The sequence below is a fragment of the Sceloporus occidentalis genome, unplaced genomic scaffold, assembly GCF_023333645.1.
Source record: "Sceloporus occidentalis isolate IW3139 unplaced genomic scaffold, rSceOcc1.0.p SCAF_239, whole genome shotgun sequence".
In the NCBI taxonomy this organism is placed as follows: domain Eukaryota; kingdom Metazoa; phylum Chordata; class Lepidosauria; order Squamata; family Phrynosomatidae; genus Sceloporus; species Sceloporus occidentalis.
Window position 1 is genome coordinate 287,987 of NW_028317219.1, and position 23,975 is coordinate 311,961.

Here is a 23,975-nt window from a genome sequence, read left to right on the forward strand (position 1 = left end):
TTACCAGATAGGAGGATCCAGGTCCCCTTCAGCGCTGCGGGGGATCTGGATATTAGTCTTGCAGTCTGATTATAAGACGAGGGATATTTTTCAGAGCATTTGCTCTGGAAAAAAAAAACATCTTATCGAGCAAATATCTGTTCCTGTTTTTTTCCCTGTGCGAATAACATGCCATAAACCAAGTTTGATACTGTTCAGTGTTACCTTTTGCAAGTGGGCCTTGTGAGGCAGTACTAGCACCATTTCTACAACAGATGTGAGACAATACCATATACAAAAGCATGCATTGTCAAAAACAAAGTAGATTTTCAAATCCGATTCTTTTAATGAAAATGGACTCCGTTTGCGACATCCACACAATTACGATAGTTTGGTGTTCCTAACTCCAAGATGCATCCAGGTTGCACCAATCAACTAATAGTGTAAGCAGGATTTTTTAAGAAGATATTTAATATAATTATATTTACTTTGTATTTCCATGAACTATTTTTTATTATACATATTTTAGTACAATATTGTATGTCATGTATAGCTATAGCCATCTTTCACATGATTTGTGTATTGACAACCCTACATGCTATATTATATTAGCACAAAAAGTGTCAGAGTTTTCTATATGCTCCCACAGTTATGTCAAAGAGCTTGGCGTTGGATACCTGTCCTTGCTTATCTAGTAGGAAATACAGTGGCTTCCCTTTGATCTTAAGCGGTATCATGGCAGGGACTTCTGAACGGTGAGCCATTGAAGAAATATGCCGCAAAGGGACAGTGAAGGACGAGCCAAATCCAAACAGACCTGCAGTGACAATGGTTACTCTGTCCCCTCCTCTGTGCAGAGTGACAGCACTAACGGAACGCAGGGAAAACAACAAGCCAGCCGCCAGTATCAGCCCACCTGGTGAGGGGGAAAAGCAGAATTTAAGAATCATATACAAACCTCTAAGGCATGGCTAATGAATAAATGGCACGTTAAAAAACTGCATTCCTGCGATCTATTGACTGTTATGGGAAGTGTAATTACACTTCCCATAACAGTCAATCGAATGCAAGAATGCATTTACTTTATATATATATATATAAACATCTTAAATACATGGAAATACCTTCTCGTTATATGTCTCATGATATCAAAAGCCTTTTTATCATGAAGGGGTTATTTTAACCAAAGACTAATGGGGTGGGTGAAGGTTATGCTCACTATTTATGCTTATTAAAATACACACACATTATATAAATATATTATACACATTTTAATTTATTCGTTCCATTTTGTATGTGACGCCCCTCTGCTCTGTGTATTCTATATTTCCCCGACCCGTATTCTCGCACACGTACCCATTGTCAGGCAGCTTATGGTGAATCCTACCCTCCATAGTGGAGAGCCTAAGTTTCGCCCATCCCTCTCTTGCCCTTGGATCCTCTCTCGGGTGTCTCTCAAAGAGGTGAAACCGAAATGCGCCAGGTAGGCCCAGAAACCGGCCTGTGCGCCGCAAAACAGACCAAGCAAGCGAAAGAAGCGCGGTCGCTGGTGTTCAAACAAAACTACATCATGAGAGACCGAATCAGCACGTACACAGCGCGATAACACACGGGTAAGGGACGTTTTCGGCCGTAACCGGGCCCCAAACCGACCACCACATAGAAAAAAGACAAGGTTCATTGTACTGTACGGTTATCAGGAGACGCAGCGCATGACGTCCACTCATTAGGTCGTAATTGATTGGAGGCAACCAGCCAAATGATCGGCTGACGTCAGTAAAGTCGACCTAAGTCTCGTTGTTCTATATACCAGACACATTTTGGTGTAGCAGTAGTCCCAGGGTCTGGTTTCATCGAATTGTTAGGCGCAGAGTCACCTGACTGCCATACACCTTGCAAACGCTGATAACGCTCTCCGATGCATTTTCTTCTAAATGATTGTTGTTTTTTTTTGCAGTATTCATGCATGCCAAAAAACATTTTGTATACGCTGTTTTTTCTTTAGTCTAATTCTTCTCTGGGTTCTTAAAAGGACATGAAATTAATTTAAATGCATATGAAAGCTGAAATAAAATTTTCCTGGGAACGTAGTAAACAGCATATTGAGATGATGGTATGATTGGCTGCAATGCTCATCACTATCACTAGATGTCAGTGCACTTTTTACACTGATATGCCTTTTAACCCTCTAAATGCCACTGTGCCCCATGATATGCCTTTTAACCCTCTATATGCCACTGTGCCCCATGATATGCCTTTTGACCCCCTATGTGCCACTCTGCCTCCAGAATTGCCTTATACCCCTATATGCCACTCTGGCATTTAGGGGGTTAAAAGGCATATTATGGGGCTGAGTGGCATATAGGGAGATATAAGGCATTTAGGGGGTTAAAAGGCATATTATGGGGCAGAGTGGCATATAGGGAGGTATAAGGCATTTCTGGAGGCAGAGTGGGATTAAGAGGGTTAAAAGGCATTTCATAGAGCACTCTGCCTACAGAAATGCCTTATGCCCCCATTTAACACTCCCTCCTCCAAATTTACCGGTGTTTCTGAGTCCCCGTCCCGGTGCGGGGAACTCTGATCTCTGACAGCCGGGGAAGGTCTGTGCGATGGACGCAAAAAACCCCCGCTGCTAACCGCACCTCTTCCCGGCTGCAGCGGAAGTTGTCTACGCGAATCTCATAGAGCTCTACGCGCTGCCCGGACTAAGCACCGGAGACTCAGAAGCACCGGTAAATTGGGGGGGGGGGGGGGACAGGAGGATCCATATTTTTTTATATGGGGATTATGGGTGAAATATTATGGTTACACATGCTAAGTACCATATTTGACCTGTTTCTGATAAGAATATAGTTATAAATATTTTTTACATGGGGATTATGGGTGGAATATTATAGTTACACATGCTAAGTAACCCATTTGATCTATTTATGATAAGAATATGGGTATAATTGTTTACATGGGGATTATGGGTGGAATATTATGGTTACACATGCCAAGGAACATATTTGACCTGTTTCTGATAAGAATATGAGTATAATCATTTTGACATGGGGATTATGCATGGAATATTATAGTTACACATGCTAAGTAACACATTTGACCTTTTGTTCTGCTAAGAATATGGGTATAATCATTTTTTACATGGGGATTATGCACATGGGCGTAGGAACCGGGGGGGACAGATCCCCCCCAGTAACTCTTGCGGGCGGGAACGATAATTAAGAAATCCCCCCCAGGGCCGTAGGAACCCCCCCAATAGAAACGCCGCAAATGCGGCCCGCGAGACCTCGAGGTGCGGCCCGCGTAAAATCGGCAGCCAGGGCAACCGATTTTACGCGGTCCGCACCTCGAGCCCTGCTACTTACCTGTGGGAGGGTCTTCTGTACTGCACAGAGGAACCGGAACCCAGCAGAGTTCACGTGACATTACATCACATCCTGCTTCCTCTGTGCAGTACCAGAGAATGCAGAGGGAGGCCGCGCCCTCTGCTGAAGCCTGTGAGCGGCATCAAGGAGCTGCAGTGCAGGTAAGGGGGTGGAGAGGGTATTTGAATGAGTATGCGTGATTGAGAGAAGGAATCTGTGAACGAATGAGTATATGAATGAGTGTGTGTGTGATAGCATAGATGTGTAAATGCTGGAACCTAGGCATGATGAGACTGTGATTGATGTTAGCAATCACACTCCTATCATGCCAAGTCAGCCAGTACATGCTGAAACATGGCTAGCTGCCCCCCTTGTGTATTGATGCTGCCAGCAGTATGGGGTCTGCACATCACTTACAGCCACCGTGTACCAGCATGTACTGGCTGACTTGGCATGATAGGAGTGTGATTGCTAACTGCAATCACAGTCCCATCATGCCTAGGTTACAGCATTTACTGGTTGGATATGTAAGTGCTGGAACCTAGGCATGATGGGACCGTGATTGCTGTTAGCAATCACACTCCTATCATGCCAAGTCAGCCAGTACATGCTGAAACCTAGCTAGCTGCCCCCCTTGTGTATTGATGCTGTCAGCAGTATGGGGTCTGCACATCACTTACAGCCACCCTGTACCAGCATGTACTGGCTGCCTGGGTATGATAGGAGTGTGATTGCTGTTAGCAATCACACTCCTATCATGTCAAGTCATATTGCTAATTTTTTTGGTCCAATTGTGGCGTGTTACCTACTTTTATTAAAAATGTGAGTTTTTATTATTATTTTTAAAGGTGGGGGGTCATTTTCGGTTTTGAACCGTGAATGTTTTGGTCCAGAATTTTCATTTTGGTGCATCCCTAGAATAAATAGAACTATTTCATTTTTCATTATTCCTGATTTTGTAGTCACAAAACTTTCTAGGCCCAGAAATCAGTGAGAGGAAAAGTAAACGTTTTGTGTCATTTACTTTATTTTAAACTGCATATTTTATTAAAGGCCATATTTTCTCACAGTGAAAAATGAGTGCGGCCCGCGCACGTATACAATTCTGATGAAGTGGCCCACTGCAGAAAAAACTTGGACACCCCTGGGGTAGACAGTGAGAAGGGGGGTAGGGAGAGGGTAGCTAGTGAGAAGGGGGGGTAGGGAGAGGGTAGCTAGTGAGAAGGGGACGATAGGGAGAGGGTAGCTAGTGAGAAGGGAGGGTAGGGAGAGGGTAGCTAGTGAGAAGGGGGGGTAGGGAGAGGGTAGATAGTGTGAGAAGGGAGGGGGGTAGATAGTAAGAAAGTGTGAGAGGGGGTAGATAGTGTGAGAAAGTGGGGATCTGATGGGGAAAATGCCAACTTTTTGCAATTTAGTCGTGACAATTTAGTATCAAGAACTACAGAAAAGAACATACTTTGATTTACCATGAGTGTAAAAAGTGTACTGACACCTAGTGATAGTGATGAGCATCGCAGCCAATCATCCCATCTTCCCAATATGCACTTTAGTACGTCCCATGTAAATCACGTGAATGTATACTTCCATTACATCATTTCCATGGTGTGCCTCTAGTAAACAGAAGCGTGCGGTTTTGTACCGGAAATGGAGGACGCACAGAAGCATAATTTAGCTCGCAGGAGCTCGGGGCTTCTTGTAAGCACCCAGTCGGGAGGGGAGTCTCGGGCGTTGTGTGAGGCAATATCTAGGCTTCGCGCGGTGACCCGAGCGGTATCCAATAATCTGCGCCAAATCAACTCCAATTTGGCGAGGTGAGACTGCATTAATTAGCAGACCGCTTTCTTGAGTGGGTTTTGTTTTTATGCGGGTAATTAGATATTGAGAGTTAGTGGGTAGCTGGCTGTGAGTATTATATCCGATCTGTTTATTCTTTCGCCGGTATGTATTATATGATTAGAGCAACTTTACTGCTGTCGGCATTAAGCGGCTGTTGGATTCTGTCTCCCAGCACCAGAATCATTAGTTGTGAACCCTCAATATTTGCTGGGCTTTATTGCCAGGATCGTCTTACTACTTGCAGCGGGGTTTTGCATCTCCACCCCGCTCTTACTCGTGTGGCTTTTACATTGCTGAATATTTTTAAGTGCTTTAATAGGCATTTACTTACGTTTAAATCCACCATTTTAATAGAAACTGCAGTGGAACACCTCTACAATGATCTGATGTTAAAAGTTCCATAGATCGTTTAAAATAATTTAAATGGACTTCTCAACTATCATGCCCCTTGTAAATGCAAAAAAAAAAATCACAAGAAGGTTAAGTGCTTTTTAATATTTGGTCGTTTGTGGTGAGGTTGTAAGGGGCATTATCTAAATGAATTATTAGGGCACTGGGTTTCTATTGACAAACCTGTCTACTTAATCTATCAATCAATCATACTGTTTGTATATTTCTATACTTTGCTGTTGCATATATATAACAAATCTTTCTTTTGTATCAGGATTTTGATGGATAAAGAAGATATTGAAGAACTAGAGAGGATGCTGGTAAAGATATACATTTTGTCCGTCTTCTGGGTTTCTGGCTATGGTGCTAATCATTGACACTTGAATCTATTGGAATCAAAGTTTTGAGAATTTTTTTTTTTCTAAAAGAAAATCCACGTTTTTGCAATTTTACAAAACTACAAACAAAACAAAAACCCTTGATTTATTTTTAACCCCTTCAGTCCCCTTACCTTTGCTTTTCGCCCCCTTTATAACCTATGGCAAGAAGCCCATTAGGAGGTACAGGTATGTCCTGACTCTTTTGCAGCAACAAGGAGCCTTGACCTTCCCGCATCGGGAGATGCCAGCATCGTGGGCTTCCTGTTGATTGATCGTGTTTTAAGGGTGCCTCTCGCAAGTGGCTGATCATACAATTAGACGTTCCCTTCCGGTAGGGGTCACTGCTGACATCCAGCGTAAGTTCACTTGGGGGCAGGAGCTCTCCTGCCCTCAAGTGAACTTACGGTGGGTGTCAGCAGTTGTTGTTTTGTCAACAATTGTTTTGCAATTGAATTGTTCACATTATAGGTCACATTAAAGGTGGAAAAAGTTCTCACATGATTTTCTCATTCTTTAACATCACAAAAACCTGGCATTTTAACAGGGGTGTATAGACTTTTTATATCCACTGTATGTATTGGGGGTGGGTTCTTTAATTCTTGTGGTTGGTTACACAGCACCACTGAATATGTAACCGTTTTACAAATTAGTTCCAAACCTACCTGCTTCTGTCAAATGAGCTAAAATGGTTAGCACTGCCAAGCTGGTACAATAGGTGCACAGGACTGTAAATGAGTCACCCTGTTTAAAGCAATCTTACCATTGTTCCTTAAGACTTAGACTGGCGTTCTGCTCATCTTCATGTGGGCTTTAGAATGGTGAGTAAAAAAATATTACCGATAAATAGTAATGTTTATTTTTCTTCTCTTCTAGCATACCTTTCAGGTGGAGAAAGCATAAAACACTGCATCTAAACAGGGAGAGATGCAACCTGGCAGTATATTCTGTAGGCTGGTAGAAGAGAAATTACAGAACTTGAAAAGCTGTTGGTGACAATGAAGATATTAATCCTTAATGCTCAATCTTTTTATGTGTTGTTGGTGCCCTGACCTCACTGAATAAGTTGTGTCTGGGTGAATTTATCCAGTTTAGATAAACCGAGCAATAATACTAAAAATAAAAAACATTGGGTCTTGAGCACTGAAAAATCAATTACAATCAGTGAGTTCAGGTGGTTGGAGTTAACCTACTTCATACACAGAAACCAGTACATTTCTTTATTATGCACGACACAATTAAGAGTTAACTTTTCACTTTATTTTACAAATAAATACTGACATGACTAACCCCTGCCACAGAGCAAGAGGTGATTAACAACTTTCTGGGTTTTTACTTATTTATTTGTTATAGCCCCCCCCCCCTGGAAACATCAACAATTCTAGCCATCTTTATGGTAGAATTGGAAAATGTGCAGGTAGGTGCTACTGTGAACATGTTGCAAATCTTTGTGCTTTTGTCTTGGGGATATATCACAGGAGTGCACAGAAGAATTTCTTCTCTCTGAAGGGGTTTTCCGAAGTAGGTACTGGAGTGATGAGAGGATCCTCACAGGCATGAGCATCACAGAAGGTCATAAGGTCTGAGGCTGCTTTTGAAACCTGTAAAAAGGCAGCCAACAATGGATGCTGAGGGCACAAAGAATTTATACTTCTGTTCTAGATTCCAACGCATTTTATAAACCAGAATGGTGGATTGCAGTATACCATCATTTTGTAGTGTATTCTGCTGTAACAGGAACAGCTCTACATTTATATAGCTAATTGTTGTTTGTGGTATGCATCTGCACAAATGTATTATTGCCTTTTATTTAAGTCTGAGCACAAAAATATGGAAATGTGATAGGGAGACTACTTGCAAGAAGAATCGTGGAACGATATACATAGATACATGAGTATATTTTTTTATATTTTCACGGTGGTGTTCACGTAATTATTATCTACGAAGCACATACAGCTCATCTACTTTCACCTTTTTCCAGATTATCAATCTATTTTTTGGGTGTGTTTAAGGGAGACTGCCCTGAGCACTGGTTAGAAGCTTCTTTTTTTTGTTTCCTTTTAGCGCTTATTTTCATTTATTTTAAAATAGTTTCCCTACCACAGATGTCAGGCCTCCATGTCTGTAATAACCTGAGATGTTTATCCTCCTTTTGAATATTTGTTTTGATTGTATTTTCCAAGTTGTAACATGACTACAAATCTAGGAAACTACAATACAACTTTTTTCACGTGGTACAAATGTGAGCAAAACTTGTGTAACAGATTAAACAATGTAGCAGTGCGGTGAGCTGTCTGTCATTGTGCACATACTTTAATTCGACACATGGAAGCCTCAATCTTCAGCTGCTCCACCATTTTCCTGGCCTGACCCACACTCAGGGTGCTATTCACAGGAGTGTCACCTTTCATTGTGTTTCCTAGAGGAGAAAGAAAGTATATTGACAAGGCTTATAGATAAAATACACATTATGAGTCATGTAATGATGGCTCAGTTGTGCAGGTTTATATTAACCCCCACCATTTCAGAGCAACTGATTTTTTTTTTTTTTTTTTTTTAACTACAGTTACTGTTGCCCTTAATTTTGCTCCTAAATTTCAAGATGCCCTGCACTAGGCAAATGTTTAGACGGTGCAAGTGTACCCTCTTTCGTCTGTGACGGGTACGCCTTTGTACCTCGGCTGGGTACGCCCATCGTTTCTGCAATGCTTCCTGCCAGGATTGAAAGGGTTAACCGCTACCAACGCTAGACGATACTAGCGAGGCAGCTTCCAGGGACTGGCCCAGCGTCCTCCTGAACGTAGCACTGCAGCTCGCGAGGCAAAGCTGAATACAGTGCTGAGATTGTCCTGAAAAGGACAATAGGTGATATAGTGGGTCACTGAAGCATTAGACGAAACTAATGTCCAGGGAAAGAACACACACTTTATTGGGGAAACACACAGGCTTATATACAGGTTAGGTGTGAGAAAGACCATAAAGCATGTCCACAGCGTCCCACCCAGCCCAGACAGTCCTGCGCCACACTTAGGCCAGCGAAACCCGCGATGCCCGTATGACTTTAAACTGTCGTTTTCTGAGTGATCCCGAAGGAGTGGTGGCGATCCCGGGATACCGATGCATAGCTCGGGGTCCTGAGGATACCCTGTCTAAAAAGCAACGTGATTGGTTGCAGGGGCCCAGAGCAGCAGCAGTTCAAAGTTTCGTCAGGGATGAGCTGCGAGGTAGTCGGGCGCAGGCTAACCCCCGCTCTCCTAGAAGTCCCGTCGGCCAGGAATCTACAGGCAGCTTCCTCCTGGGACCACCCCTGGTGGGCACTCCTAACACCCGTGGGGTAGCTCCATATAATAGTGCTGTGATGGGGCAGACGGTGTCCGGGCTACGAGGGATTTAGAGTCCGTGGGCAGGGCATGTGGAACATGGACAGGGTAGCACATGAGGAGAATAAAAGGGAATAACACTAATCACACATATACCGGACATACAGAATTCAGACAATAACTAATACATTAACTCTTGGATGGCGGCAACACAGACGGCACTTATTAACCCTGGGCTGTCACAGAGCCCACAAATGTGAAATAACCCCCTAGGGATTGAGGACATATAGTGTATGTTTAAAAAAGGTCATTTTTTTGTAAGGGTAGGTATAAATCCCAATGCACTAAATATCTATATCTATTGACTAATATAGTCTATGAGCTTCTTGCACCTGTCTGCTGGCAGTTTCTCCCACTCCTCATCTGCAAATTGTTCAAGCTTTTGAATGTTTGCAGGATTCCTGTTCTCAATGGCAATGTAGGAAGTCTTTCTTATTGTTGCCTTGCGCCTTTATGCCCGCCAGGTGGAAACTGCCAAGAGTACGGTCATCTGAATTAGTTCAATTTAATTACTGATCCTTATATATAAACATCGGTCTAGCCTCCAGGGGTGGAAGAGACACAACAAACAAACAAAATAAATAAAAATGTATTTGGTCAACCCAAAGATCCATTGAGTGTACCACAGCAGTCCAAAATCAGCTGGGCTAATGGTGGCACTGCTAGGTCCTGTAGTCCAACTCTTGTTAATGGCAATTAGAGACTGGAGACTTAAGTGTGATTTAAGTTGTGCCATGTGCTGTGGTAGCTGTGTCTTTAGGTAATTGAGTATTTCCCAAAAATAATCCAGTAGCTAGTTAGGGATTGAGCTGTGCTCTAGATCGAAGATACCTAGAAAGCCCAGCAAATTTAAATAATCTCAGGTTGGCAGCAACAGGCCCCTTCCAGGCCGAATTACAGAATGGGAATCTCCGGCAATATGTAGCCCCCATATCAGAGAGTGCTTTAGTCAGGGGTTTTGGTTGGGAATGTAAACCACGAGTGGTTTTCGTAAATTAACACTGGGGCATTGTGGAATCCAGCAAATCATATCCCTTGAGCGGGTTTAGCAGTACTTAATTAGTAGCAGCGGGGATTCGGGAGGCTTTCTCTGCAGGGAGCGAGTCCCGCGACACGCACTTCTGGTGCGCGGACAGGCTGTTTCTGGAAGAGGGTATCTGAGGTCAGCACCCTCAGGCAGCAGGGGCAGTCATGAAGAGCCCGTTTTATAGATTCTGGCGGGGTCCCCGCCATGTTTCCTGTATTACCTATAAATTATTGTGCTGCAGTTAAGCATTTACTTGCCTGCCTGCTGAAGCCCTGGTGTATGTTTTTTTTTTACCTTAGCCCAAGTAGGTTTAAGGTGGTTATTCTCTCCCCGCATACTCCTTGTTTTTATGATTTATTAACCCTTTCCTGTCTTTTTTTGTCAGGGTGTCCTCAAATAAACCAGAGTTACCTGACCCCGGTCACCAGGAAGACAACCTATGATTAAGCATCTTGCGTAGAGGGAACTCTGACCCTACAAAGAAGTTATGCCAAGGTTTGGACATTGGAGGCACCCGTAACCAGCCTCCACTTCCGCAAAAGCCGTCCTATTGGACGCATTGGATTTAAAAAGACTGCACTATGGTTGAGGAAGCCCACGGGTGAAACGCGTATTGGAGGACTCAGAGACACTTAAATTGAGTATATTTTAAGATAGTGTTGTAATTTATGTAATAAAGTATTTATTCTACATTTTACATAACTTTTTATATTATATTTATATACATATACTCCATACACTCTGCTGGATCCAATCTGCTGTTCATCACCTTGAAGGGGGAATACTGCCCTAAGTCTGAACTGTTCTTTATCCCTGGAGCCGGGTTACAGGCTCTAGGCAAGACATCTCCATTCAAGTAGAATTGGGTGTATGATCCCTAATCACACCAGGCGTTGATGATTTGAGTCAGTCTTTGTCAGACTCATCAGAATGTGGGTTTTTTATAATTTTTTTTTTTTTTTAAATGAGCTATATTTTATCATACAGAGTGCACTATTATCCTTTTTTGTCATTTATTCTGCATAACCCATTGGGGTGAGTTACGTTTATATTTACTTCTGTCGCTCCGCTCCCTGTTGGTGGGTTGTACCACCAATACCTGTCTTTTATCTTGTTGAATTGTGGGAGAGTGGGATTCCCACAGAGTGTTGTAGCACATGTACACTTTTACCTATTGTTCTTTTAATCAAGGAGGATTCAATCTCTGAAATTGAAGAATGGATGAAGACGGAGCTTCAAACCACCTTTAAACAGATGCGTGCCTCTGTTATAAGTTCTTTGCCTCAGACTAAAGCCTCCTTACCAGAGACTCTTGCTGTGTTCAGAACTTTGAGAGATGATCAAGATTCTTCAGGCTCAGAGGAAGACTGGTAGCTGGATCCTGAGTCTCCTCAGGAGGGGGAGGTCTCAGAAGACACATTTTCTTCCCTTTGGAGGAGGTGAATAAATTAGTAGGAGCAATGGGAGCTACAGCTAGAGGAGGAAAAGCCAAAGGAAAGGACGGATCTGTTCTTTCAGGGGTAATTTCAGAAGCTGAGGACCTTTCCAGTGCATGAAGGTACTCTGAAGACCATCATTATGGATCAATGGAAGACACCAGAGCGAAAGTTAAGTGTCTTTAGGCGTCAAGACTCTTCCCATTTATAATATACAAAACTTGTGTCAGTGTCCAAATATCTCTGGACCTAACTGTACGTGAAATGTGGAACTGGGAAGACCTACACCTTCCTGGAATTCCAACTAGAAATACTGAGGGATATCCTCTTTAAGGATGCCATTCCAAATGTGCAAGACAAACCCCCCTCCCCCACATACACACACACTGGCGCCAAACAAAAAGGCTATTAGGAAGGAATCCAGGTACAACTGCCCTTCCTGACCCTCTCTGACAGGACTCAGCATTGATGATTGCTTCATTGTCGGCCATACTAAAGAAAATTATTAGATATAGATTAAGATCATTTTTTCAAAGTTCAATAAGGGTGTGCCACATGGGGAGTTGATGCAAACCTTTATGTTTTTGCCCTGCAAATCCGTCCCCCTCACAAAAGCCCATAAAAAAAACATATGCATTAAAACCCTATGCATGTAGGGAACTTCCATAATCTGGATATGCTGCTGAACAAGTTTGGCTGGATGTTCCTGCCATAAGACAAAATCCTACTCAACACAGAAGTGTTGGCGAAAAGCTTAGGAAAATATTGCTGGGCTAACAGCATCCAGAAGTTCCTAACAAAATACTCCGGATTGTCTGCTTTATGGAAATGTATACCTTTATTCCTTTTTTTAATTACGGTATGCTAAACAGGCCCAAATGAAACATAAGGCCAGTACAGCAAAATGTGAAAATCTCATGTTTAGAATCGGCAATCGGGCCCTGCAATGGCAGAAAAAACAAAAAATCCTATGCATGTGGGATATTTCCGTAATCTGGAGATGGAGCTGAACAAACAGGGCTGAATTTATCTGCCATAACACATAACATATAATCCAAAGCAACACAGACGTGTTGGTGAAGAAAAAGCGCAGGGAATAATTAATATGGCTAACTTTGACAGTGATTGTTGGTCAAATGGCTGCATAAGAATGTAATCATGTAACCATGGTATAAAAAAGTAATATATAGTTTACATTAGTACAAAACCCCTGGAAGTGAAGGGATTCATGTCAGGTATACCTGGGATTTTACATAAATAGACAATGCAACAATATTACTATAGATACAATCCTTGATTAAAAAGAAAATATTATATTAGATATATCTGTAATACCTGATATTTTGAGATTAAGGTTACTGCCTTAATTTAAATGGTCTTCTATTTGCATAATGCTACCAAACCTACAAGCAAGATGACAATAAAATTATTGACCTGGTAAATATAACGCAATATATTCTGTTGTACCTTTCTAGAGATACAAAAAGTTAATATAAACAAACTAATTAATTTTGTGTTGGAATGACCGATATGTAACCAGAGACTTACTCATTTGTTTTATTGAGTTATTCTGAAGAACATGCTTCTATCTGAAATGCAAATACTGCACATACAGGTGGATCAGTGAGTCTTTTTTTTAGGTTTCATCATTATAAATTATAAGCTTTCAAGGACAGGAAGCTTTTTAGGTTCTGAGGCAAGAACAATGCATTTCACCAAAGCAGGCCCGGACTGGCCATCGGGCAAACCGGGCGTTTGCCCGGTGGGCCGGGCCGCGGCAGGGCCGGATTGACTTAGGGGCTGATAGAGCTGCAGCTCCAGGCCCCTACCTTAAAATAGGCCCAGTCTACGGCCGCATTAACGCAGGGCATAAGGGGCACCTGCCCCTTAAGCCCGCAGCAACTGCGACCGGGTCCGCCACTCTAAGAGGCCGGGAAGCCCCCACCAGGGCACAGGGTTTAAATTAAAACATCGGGGGGTTTTTTACTTTATTTAACATCCTCCATGTTAAATAAAGTTTTTGTTAACTTTATTTAACATGGAGGATGTTAAATAAAGTTTAAAACCCCCCCCCCCGATGTTTTAATGTAAGCCCTGTGCGGCCGCAGACCCCTAAGGCCGGCCCTGGTGGGGGCTTCCCGGCCCCTTAGAGTGGCAGACCCGGTCGCAGTTGCGGCGGGTTTAAGGGGCAGGTGCGTTAATGCGGCCGTAGAGGCCGCATAGGCCCAGTCAGTCCGGTCCTGCCGCGGGCCCAGCCGCAGTTGCTGCTTGCTCCGGCAACAAGGTAAGTAGGGTGAGGGCGGGGGGTGCAGTGAGAAGGGGCAGAGGGGGGTTAGATAGTGAGAAATGGGGAGAGGGGATAGATAGTGAGAGGGGGTACATAGTAAAAATGGGGAACATAGTGAGAAGGGGCAGATAAGATGGGGAGAGGGGGTAGTGTGAATGCATATGAGAATGAATGAATGAATGAATAAATGTGTGGATGAATTGTGTGAATGCGTATGACAATTAATGAATTCATGTGTGGATGAATTGCTTGAATGATTTGTGAGACTGCATTAATGAATGTGTTAATGATTTGTGTGAATGAGTAAATGCAAAGATGGTACATGAAGGGTGGGCTTTAACAATAAATAAATAAAAATGGGCTGCTCAGGCTTAAATGCCCGGGCCTATTTTCTGTCCCAGTCCGGGCCTGCACCAAAGCCTTCCTTGCCTATTAAATTATTCATTTTGCAGTGAGGGAAACCTGCAAGTGTTTGCCCTTCAAAATGAACAGTTAAGTGAGAGGGTTAAAACCACCTTCCTAGAAGCTCTCTTGGCATCTATCCTTTCAGTGAGTAGGCCACAATGTCTATTTTGTATAATTACAATTAGAAACCTTTCATGACCAGAGCTCAATTTTGCTATGTTTGTTCAACCATAATTTGCTATTGATATATTGTACACACACATTATATATATATGCATATATATATATTTTAGGACATCATTTAGTTTGGGGGGAAAAACATTAACCCCTTGACAACATGTCATGCAAAAACATTCAGTTAATGACAATTGATGTGCCCGGACTGCCATGGTGTTAAACGTTCGCTTTCTTCACCCAAACGGTGTTGCTGTAATGCCCGTTTTGAAAGTGTTTAAGAGGCGATCAAAGATCCAGTTCCAAAAAATAACAAATTCAAACAATTCTCGCATGGAAAGAGTTAAAATACTGGCATGTTAAATGCCCATGGGGTGTCTACTAAATGTATGATTTGATGGGGTAAATTGAATTGGCCGGGTTCAACAATGTCCCAATTAACACAGGGGGCAGGATGACCACATGTCACATTTCCAATTTGAAAAGTGCACACGTCCCATATGTGGCCTTTTAGCCCCCAAACAACCCAACATCAATGTACCTAGGAGATGTTGCTGAACACATATTGTGTGTGACATATACCAGGAGCTGTAAATTTATACCTAAAGTACAACATGTATGGGAAAAATACACTCAAAAAAATACTTTTTGGCAAAGGTTGGTGCCTGGAAAGAGTTTAAATACCAGCATTTGAAATACCCTGGGGTGTCTAGCATTAAATTGGCCAGGCTCAAATATGTACCAAATAGGGCATGGGCACAGGATCACAAAAATGTCAAAGTTCAACTTTGAAAAATTTGCATGCCCCAAATGTGGCCCTTTTGCCCCCAAACAGACAGACAAACCCATCGGTGGAATCACTGTACTCAGGAGATGTTACTGAACACATATTGGGGTGTTGTGTGACAGTGGCATATACCAGGACCTGTAAATTCATACCTGAAGTAAAATGTGTGAAAAAAGCAAAAAAATTACTACCACAAAGTTTGACAAAGACTGGTAGTAGAATTAGTGTAAGGAAATACTAGCATGTGATATACATTGGGGTGTCTAGTCTTCAAAAATATATGGTTTGATGGGGTAAATTGCATTGGCCAGCTTCAAAGATACCTGAAAAAGCACATGGGGCAAAATAACCAAATTGCGTCATAACGTTTCTTTTTTTTTTTTTTAAACAAGAAAACATTGGGTGTTTCTAAACTCAGGACAAATAGTAGAATCTATTTAGCAGGTTTTATTCATTAGTTTTTAAAGATGAGTAAAATATTGTTCAAGTAAATGTCAGAAAAAGTAATTTTTTCTAAATTTTTTACCATATTATATACTTTGTTTTATAGTAAATGATATAATACAAGTTCTAAAGAAAGCCCTTCTTGTCCTGAAAAAAACAATATATAACTTGTGTGGGTTCAGTAAACGGGAAATAATTAAATTACAGGTAAACACAAGCACCGTAGAAGTGTTAAAATCAGCCATTGTCACAAAGGGGTTAAGGAGGAGTTTTTACAATGATGGGTATAAAAATGCCCACAAAACTAAAGCAAAATACATTAACCCCTTAAGGACCAGTTTTTTTTTTAGTTTTGTACACTTCAGCTGTGTCACGGATGCCTCTGTGCCATGGGCTCCTGGAGGGGACTGAGTGCCAGCCTCCTTACTACAGACTATGGGCCCTGGTAAGGAGTGACACATTATACAAATCATAAGAGACTCTAAAGACTGTGGAGCTCGGAAACACATTTGGGGTTCCTGCATTTTGGGACTGTGACGGTTCCTACAGTCACACTACCCCTCAGTTAATGTTATCCTTTTGCGTATTATTAATAAAAATGTATTTTATTATTTATTATTTCCTTATTTCCTAACCGTTTGCACACAGCACACTAATGTCTGGGAGATAATCTAATCAAGACGTGTATTCCTTATTTTAGTGGCGTCTGTATCCTTTTGTATTGTTAATCCCTTTACTGCCCCTGTTGTGGTAGTAATATTTTATATATAATATATAAATATTATATTTAATATATAATTTTTTTACTTCAGGTATGAATGTACATCTTTAAAAGTACTCTGTAAAAAGAATAAAAACCACAAATGGTGCAATAACATTTAAAAGGTTTAAAACAGCCCCCACTAGTTGCGCCACACTCACAAGATTGTAGTAGGTACTGCGCCTTTAAGATAACCTGTATCTTAGGAATCCTGGAGGTTTGCTGGAACTTTTAGTTTTTGTTAGCTGATGTTTCTTGATGCATTATAACTAGTCCCTGATGAAGTCAGTATATGACGAAACACGTTGGACTTAGTTTCTTAAAGCATTAAGTGTTTTTAATGGGCTATTGTAAATAAAGAACTTTTGGAAGATACCCTGTCTGCCATTCGTTTGTATCCAGCAGATGACCGGTTTTTAAAACTTTGAGGTGGTTTTAAAAGTTCCAGCAAACCTCCAGGATTCCTAAGATTAAAGGCGCAGTACCTACTACAATCTTGTGAGTGTGGCACAACTAGTGGGGGCTGTCTTAAACCTTTTAAACGTTATTGCACCATTTGTGGTTTTTATTCTTTTTACAGAGTACTTTTAAAGCTGTATCCCCAGAATTTGTTCTGTTTTTCCATATATCTGTTGTAAGGGGCTTTTTCAAGGAAATTGGGGAAGCTACCACATATGTGTTCCGATGAATGAATAGAAGGGTTAAAAAGCTAAGTACCCTGTTTTTATATTATATTTCATTCTTCTAGAACACAGTTACAATTTTATTAGGGCTGCAACAACTAATCGATAAAATCGATAATAATCGATAATGAAAATCGTTGCCAACGAATCTCATTATCGATTAGTTGAATCGATTTTTATCGATTATTAAATGAGGGTTTTTTCAGAGCAAACGCTCTGAAAAATACCCCTCATTATATAATCCGTTTAGTCTGACTCACAGCAGCAGCTCCTACTTACCAGTCCCTCCCTGTAATCACTGTGACAACTGGCCCCGCCCCCTTCCTTCTCCCAGAAGGCCAGAACCACATGGCTGTGACACTCATCTAACTGTAAGTATAAAATTAATATTTGGGCTACTGAAAGTTAGGGGAGGTGGGAGTTAATTTAGGGGCAGTTATGGTTAATGGGGTGTTTAGGGTTAATTTAGGGGCAGTTATGGTTAATGGGGTGTTTAGGGTTAATTTAGGGACAGTTATGGTTAATAGGGTGTTTAGGGTTATTTTAGGGGCAGCTATGGTTAATAGGGTGTTTAGGGTTAATTTAGGGGCAGCTATGGTTAATGGTGTGTTTAGGGTTAATTGAGGAGCAGCTGTGGTTAATGGGGTGTTTGGGGTTAATTTGAGGCAGTTTTGGTTAATGGTATGTTTAGGGTTAATTTAGGGGCTGTTGTGGTTCATGGGGTCTTTAGGGTTAATTTAGGGGCAGTTATGGTTAATGGGGTGTTTAGGGTTAATTTAATGATGAGTACTGAGGGTTAATTTTATTAATTTATTAAAGTTAACTTAAGGTGCAGTTAGAGATAAAGGGGGGGCAAACTAAGGGGAATCTAAATCCTGGGGGCAGTGAAGATTAACCCAGTACTTATTTATAAAAGTATGGTCTGTGACTCTATGAGGGGACTATGAGGTATCTGGGGGGTATAAGGCATATCTGGGGAGGACGGAGTGACATATCTGGGGGTATAAGGCATATAGGGTATATAAGGCATATGTGGGGAGGGCAGTGTGGCATGTCTGGGGAGGACAGAGTGGTGTATCAGGGTGTATAAGGCAGATCTGGGGCCACAGTGGCATATCTGGGGGTAGAGTGGAGTGGCTTATCTGGGGGTAGAGTGGAGTGGCATATGTGGGGAGGGCAGTGTGGCATGTCTGGGAGGCAGTGTGGCATGTCTAGGGAGGATGGAGTGGTGTATCGGGGTATAAGGTATATCAGGCACAGTGGCATATGTGGGGGTAGAGTGGAGTGACATATGTGGGAGGCAGCGTGGAGTGGCATATGTGGGAGGCAGCGTGGAGTGACATATGTGGGAGGCAGAGTGGAGTGGCATATGTGGGAGGCAGCGTGGAGTGGCATATGTGGGAGGCAGCTTGGAGTGGCATATGTGGGAGGCAGCGTGGAGTGGCATATGTGGGAGGCAGAGTGGAGTGGCATATGTGGGAGGCAGAGTGGAGTGGCATATGTGGGAGGCAGCGTGGAGTGGCATATGTGGGAGGCAGCGTGGAGTGGCATATGTGGGAGGCAGAGTGGAGTGGCATATGTGGGAGGCAGCGTGGAGTGGCATATGTGGGAGGCAGCGTGGAGTGGCATATGTGGGAGGCAGCGTGGAGTGGCATATGTGGGAGGCAGCGTGGAGTGGTATATTTGGGAGGCAGAGTGGAGTGGCATATGTGGGAGGCAGAGTGGCATATGTGGGAGGCAGCGTGGAGTGGCATATGTGGGAGGCAGCGTGGAGTGGCATATGTGGGAGGCAGCGTGGAGTGGCATATGTGGGACGCAGAGTGGTATATGTGGGAGGCAGAGTGGCATATGTGGGAGGCAGCGTGGAGTGACATGTGGGAGGCAGCGTGGAGTGGCATATGTGGGAGGCAGCGTGGAGTGGCATATGTGGGAGGCAGCGTGGAGTGGCATATGTGGAAGGCAGCGTGGAGTGGAGTGGATTTAGATTCCCCTTAGTTTGCCCCCCTTTACCTCTAACTGCACCTTAAGTTAACCTTATTAAATTTATTAAATCAACCCTTAGTCCTCAGCATTAAATTAATCCTGAAGAGAAGACCCCATTAACCATAACTGCCCTAAATTAACCCTGAAGACCCCATCAACCACAACTGCCCCTAAATTAACCCAGAAGACCCCACCAACCACAATTGCCCCTAAATTAACCCATTAACTATAACTGCCCCTAAATTAACCCTAAACACCCCATGAACTATAACTGCCCCTAAATTAACCCTGAACACCCATTAACTATAACTGCCCCTAAATTCACCCTGAAGACCCCATCAACCACAATGCCCCTAAATTAACCCTAAACACCCCATCAACAACAACTGACCCTAAATTCACCCTGAAGACTGGGCCCATCAACCACAATTGCCCCTAAATTAACCCTAAACACCCCATCAACCACAACTGCCCCTAAATTAACCCTAAACACCCCATTAACTATAACGGCCCCTAAATAAACCCCCACCTCCACTAACTTTCAGCAGCCCAAATATTAATTTTATACTCACAGTTGGATGAGTGTCAAAGCCATGTGGACGCTACAGGAAAAGTGCGGAGCCAATTGGCCCCACCCCTTTCTTCCTCCCTGCAGTCACTGCCAATTGGCCCCGCCCCTTTCTCTGGCAGTGATTGCAGGGAGGGGCTGGTAAGTAGGAACTGCTGCTGTGAGTCACAAACTGATCATAAAACGAGGGGTGTATTTCAGAGCAAAAAAACCCTCATTTTATAATCGATAAAAATCGATTCAACTAATCGATAATGAAATTCGTTGGCAATGATTTTCATCTTCGATTATTATCGATTTTATCGATTAGTTGTTGCAGCCCTATATATGTCACAACAATATATGTTCAGCAACATCTCATGAGTACAGTAATATCACCCACGCATTGGTTTATTGGGTTATTTGGGTGCTAAAGGGCCACATTTGGGAGGTGGGCTTTTTCAATTTGGAAGTTTGCCATCTGGTCATCATGTGCCCATGTCCTATTTGGGACATCTCTGAAGCCAGATAACGCAATTTAACCATATATTTTTAACACTAGACAACAGTCAGCAACACACCCTCAGCAACGGAAATGATCATTGATCGTTTCTAAAGCTCGGACCAGGAGGAGAGCAGTGCTATATTCAAAGCCAGCATGTGTTTTGAAAAAGACAACTCCCTGGCGCTAGAAATGGCATTTAGAAAACCACCTTTCCTCAGCTGGTGCTGCTAAACTGCTTCAATGCCAGCTAAGAGAAGAAAGCTTCCTAAGCTCTTTCCAGTGGCAGGGCGCTGCCATTTTTGGTGTTGCTTGAATGCCTCAATGGCAAAGCAGCAACATCATCTGGGCAAAAAAGTGATTGTTAACTGCTTTCTAAGCTCATGTAACCCCATGACATGTCAGCCACATAATTGATGCTTAACTATATGTTTGTTCCTGTGATCATTGGTCATTAATTGGGTTAATTTACTTAGGATTTTGGAAACACCCTCATACGCATAGGATTTTCATCTTGATTATATTCTTGTGTCGTCTTTAACATACATGATTATTTACTTACTTGGGAGAAACAGATATTTGATCAAATCAGACACAGTGAATTTGGGAAATAGCATAAGACAGACAATTAATCTCTTTTATCAATTAATTTCTTTTACTCTAAAGCTTCAAGGAAGTGTACTCCAGTTTACCGGACAATAGGTAAGACCTTACTGAAACTTTGGGGACATAAGCTGCACGTTTATGTACAAAAATTGAAATGCAAAAGATATATTTAAGCTGATTGGTAAGTTTTATGTTCTAATGTAAGAAGGATTACTCTAAAGCGAGACTTGCCAGGGGGGTTGAAAGATAGTTGTGAAGGCTAACACAACCATGCCTTTTCAGTTTATTTTAATGCCATCCTTATGGACCGATACAATAGATTGGTTGTGTTTCATGCAGATAAAACTATGCCCTTGTTATAAGGTACACTGCCAGTGGTTTGCCCTTCATATTAATTAATGAAGAAAACAGGGTTTAAATGTAATGCAAGGCTGCCTTCTAGCTGTTCCCTCACAGCGTCTCTTCTCTTGCTCCGCCCAGGAACAAGGCGGAGTCACGGGAAGTGACGTCACATCACGTGACTCCGTTTTGTTCTTGGGCGGAGCAAGAGAGGAGACACTGTAAGGGAGCAGCGAGAAGGCAGCCTTGCGGGACTGCGCCAGATTACCGGGACCCTGGGGTACAGTGCCTGACCCCCCGCTCCCGCCAGCAGCACCAGCAAGACCGCCTGCGCCCGCAAGTATTTTGGCGGGTCCCGCAGGACCCACCTCCCAATGCAGTCCTCTACCATACGGTACCAGGATGGGGTTGCATTTTTTCCTGTTAACTAGAACACTGTTGAGCTGCTGGTCATCAGTTGAGCTATTGATACTTACCAGGTATATGGTATAACATTTTGAAATGTATGGGAATGCAAGAGCTGTTTTTTATAACAATAAACAATGGGGAGGGGGCTTTTATTATCTTAGTTCCCCACTGATTTTTATGCTACACTTCAATTTCACACAGCTTTAAAATGCTCAGGCCCATCCACATATAGGCAATTGACTTGCATCACACACATATATATGTGACTTGCAATGTTCCATCTAATTTTTCTGGTGTGCGCAGAAAATTTCTCTTGTGCAAAAATTTTTTGGGACGTGTGCGCTCTCTAAAAAAGCTACGTGTGCGCGCACAAGCGCACAGCTTAGAGGGAACACTGGTGACTTGCATCACATATATAAACTGTGGCCTATATTGCTTGTACACAAAGAACACCATAAGGCCATATATATTGATACATTAAAATCCAAATCACTTTCATATAACCAGGGCGTGAACAGTGGTATCAAGTATAAATGTAATCCTCCTAAATTGAACCTGCACTGGCATATACTGCTTATCTTTCCTCTTAGAGTTGCATGCATTAAGTTGGGTTTTCTGCTTGTAGAAATAGTGAGCATCACTAATGTATGAACATTTAGTAGCTACCACTGGTACTACTGTCCAGATGCTGTATACACTCAAGAAATCAGAGACATAAATAAGCACAATTCACACCAAAAAAGAGTGTGCATTAATATATAAATATAAATACAGTACCCTATATAAAATACAAATAAGATATACATAATACATGGCAACCATACATGCTTATGACATTTTTCATTGTAATACATTTGTTGGAAATTACATTGCTATTGCTATTGCCTATTGCCTGATTGTGTTGATGCCCTTTTTTAAGCACATTCACATCTACCTTCATTTGTTTCCTAAAACACATTTCTACCATCACTATTGATGCAATCATTACTGTAGGATGAATGTTTTCACAGGGATATATCCGATTCCCAGCCTATTAGTTCTCATTTAGCATGAATGCACATATCACCCTTTCAGAGATGTCATGGCAGTGAGGACGGGGGAGAACAATAGGTACAATCTATGTCAGCTTCTCCACTAGTGCAGGAGAACGATGGTTGATGTGTCACTGAGGCTGCATCGCACATATACTGCTCCCAACTCATAAAGGTTAGATTCACACCCTCTAGTACCCACCTGTCTGTCTGGTGATCGAGGGAAGCAGGATGCTGATCCGAGCCCCTTTCTGCAGCTATACCCACACCCTGCAACAAAGAGAGTAGGGGGAGGAGACACTGATTGGAGGTGGGTGGAATGAAGGTTGAGTGCAGTGCTGAATATGGATTACGACCTAATGCAAGTTACAGTGGAGCGAAGCACTAGAAGTAGATAAGGCGAGAAGGGTGAGCTATATAAAAGGTAGTGGAACAAGTGATTTAACCCCTTCGTGACAATGGCTGATTTTATTTTTGTGTACCCTTCGTGACAATGGCCGTTTTAACGTTTCTGCGCTGCTGGTGTTTAGCTGTAATTTTATTCTTTCCCGTTTACTGAACCCACACAAGTTATATATTGGTTTTTTTTCCAGGACAAGAAGGACTTTCTTTAGATGTCATTGTTTTGATTGTATCATATTATTTGCTATAAAAAAAAGTATAAAATATGGTGAAAATTTTTGACAAAAATGACTTTTTTTATATATTTTACTCAGAGCCGGCCTTAGGGGTGTGCGACCTGTGCGACTGCACAGGGCGCCATGGTAGCAGCGGCGCCTGCCCGGGACTTAACTTAAAACATCGGGGTTTTTTTGGTTTTTTGTTTTTTTTAAACTTTATTTAACAGCATTCATGTTAAATAAAGTTTAAAAAAAAAAACAAACAAAAAAACATGATGCTTTAATCTAAGTCCCGGTCAGGGGTGCCAAGCGGTTCGTGAAGTTATCAGCAACTGCTCGGCGCCCCTTATTCTCCGTGACTCCGTCGCGGTGCCGGCATCTCATGTTGGGCGCCGGACTATTCCGGCGCTCAACATGAAATGCTGGCACCGCTGCAGAGCGAGAAGACGGATGCCTCCAGCAACAAGGTAAGTGGGGGGTGTTATGTGGGACCTAGGACAACACGGATAATGCATCCACAATGCAGAGACGGTAGCGTAGCACAGCACAACGGGTATAGGAAGTTCCACGGTCGAGGCAGGCAGCACAGGAGCAAAGTCGGTA

The 23,975-nt window shown here is 42.4% G+C and overlaps 2 protein-coding genes across 2 annotated transcripts; both read right to left on the reverse strand.

Moving 5' to 3' along the window:
• Positions 1–602: 602 nt before the first annotated feature.
• LOC149276433 (transmembrane protein 223-like) lies at positions 603–1,660 on the reverse strand. Its single transcript, XM_089503658.1, has 2 exons — positions 1,336–1,660; positions 603–895 (listed from the first exon to the last, which is right to left on the reverse strand). The coding sequence occupies exons 1-2, from the start codon at positions 1,658–1,660 to the stop codon at positions 603–605; spliced, it is 618 nt and encodes a 205-aa protein (XP_089359784.1).
• Positions 1,661–7,425: 5,765 nt separating this feature from the next.
• LOC149276434 (guanine nucleotide-binding protein G(I)/G(S)/G(O) subunit gamma-3-like) lies at positions 7,426–8,364 on the reverse strand. The gene is made up of 2 exons (XM_089503665.1): positions 8,266–8,364; positions 7,426–7,554 (listed from the first exon to the last, which is right to left on the reverse strand). The coding sequence occupies exons 1-2, from the start codon at positions 8,362–8,364 to the stop codon at positions 7,426–7,428; spliced, it is 228 nt and encodes a 75-aa protein (XP_089359791.1).
• Between the last annotated feature and the right edge of the window lie 15,611 nt (positions 8,365–23,975).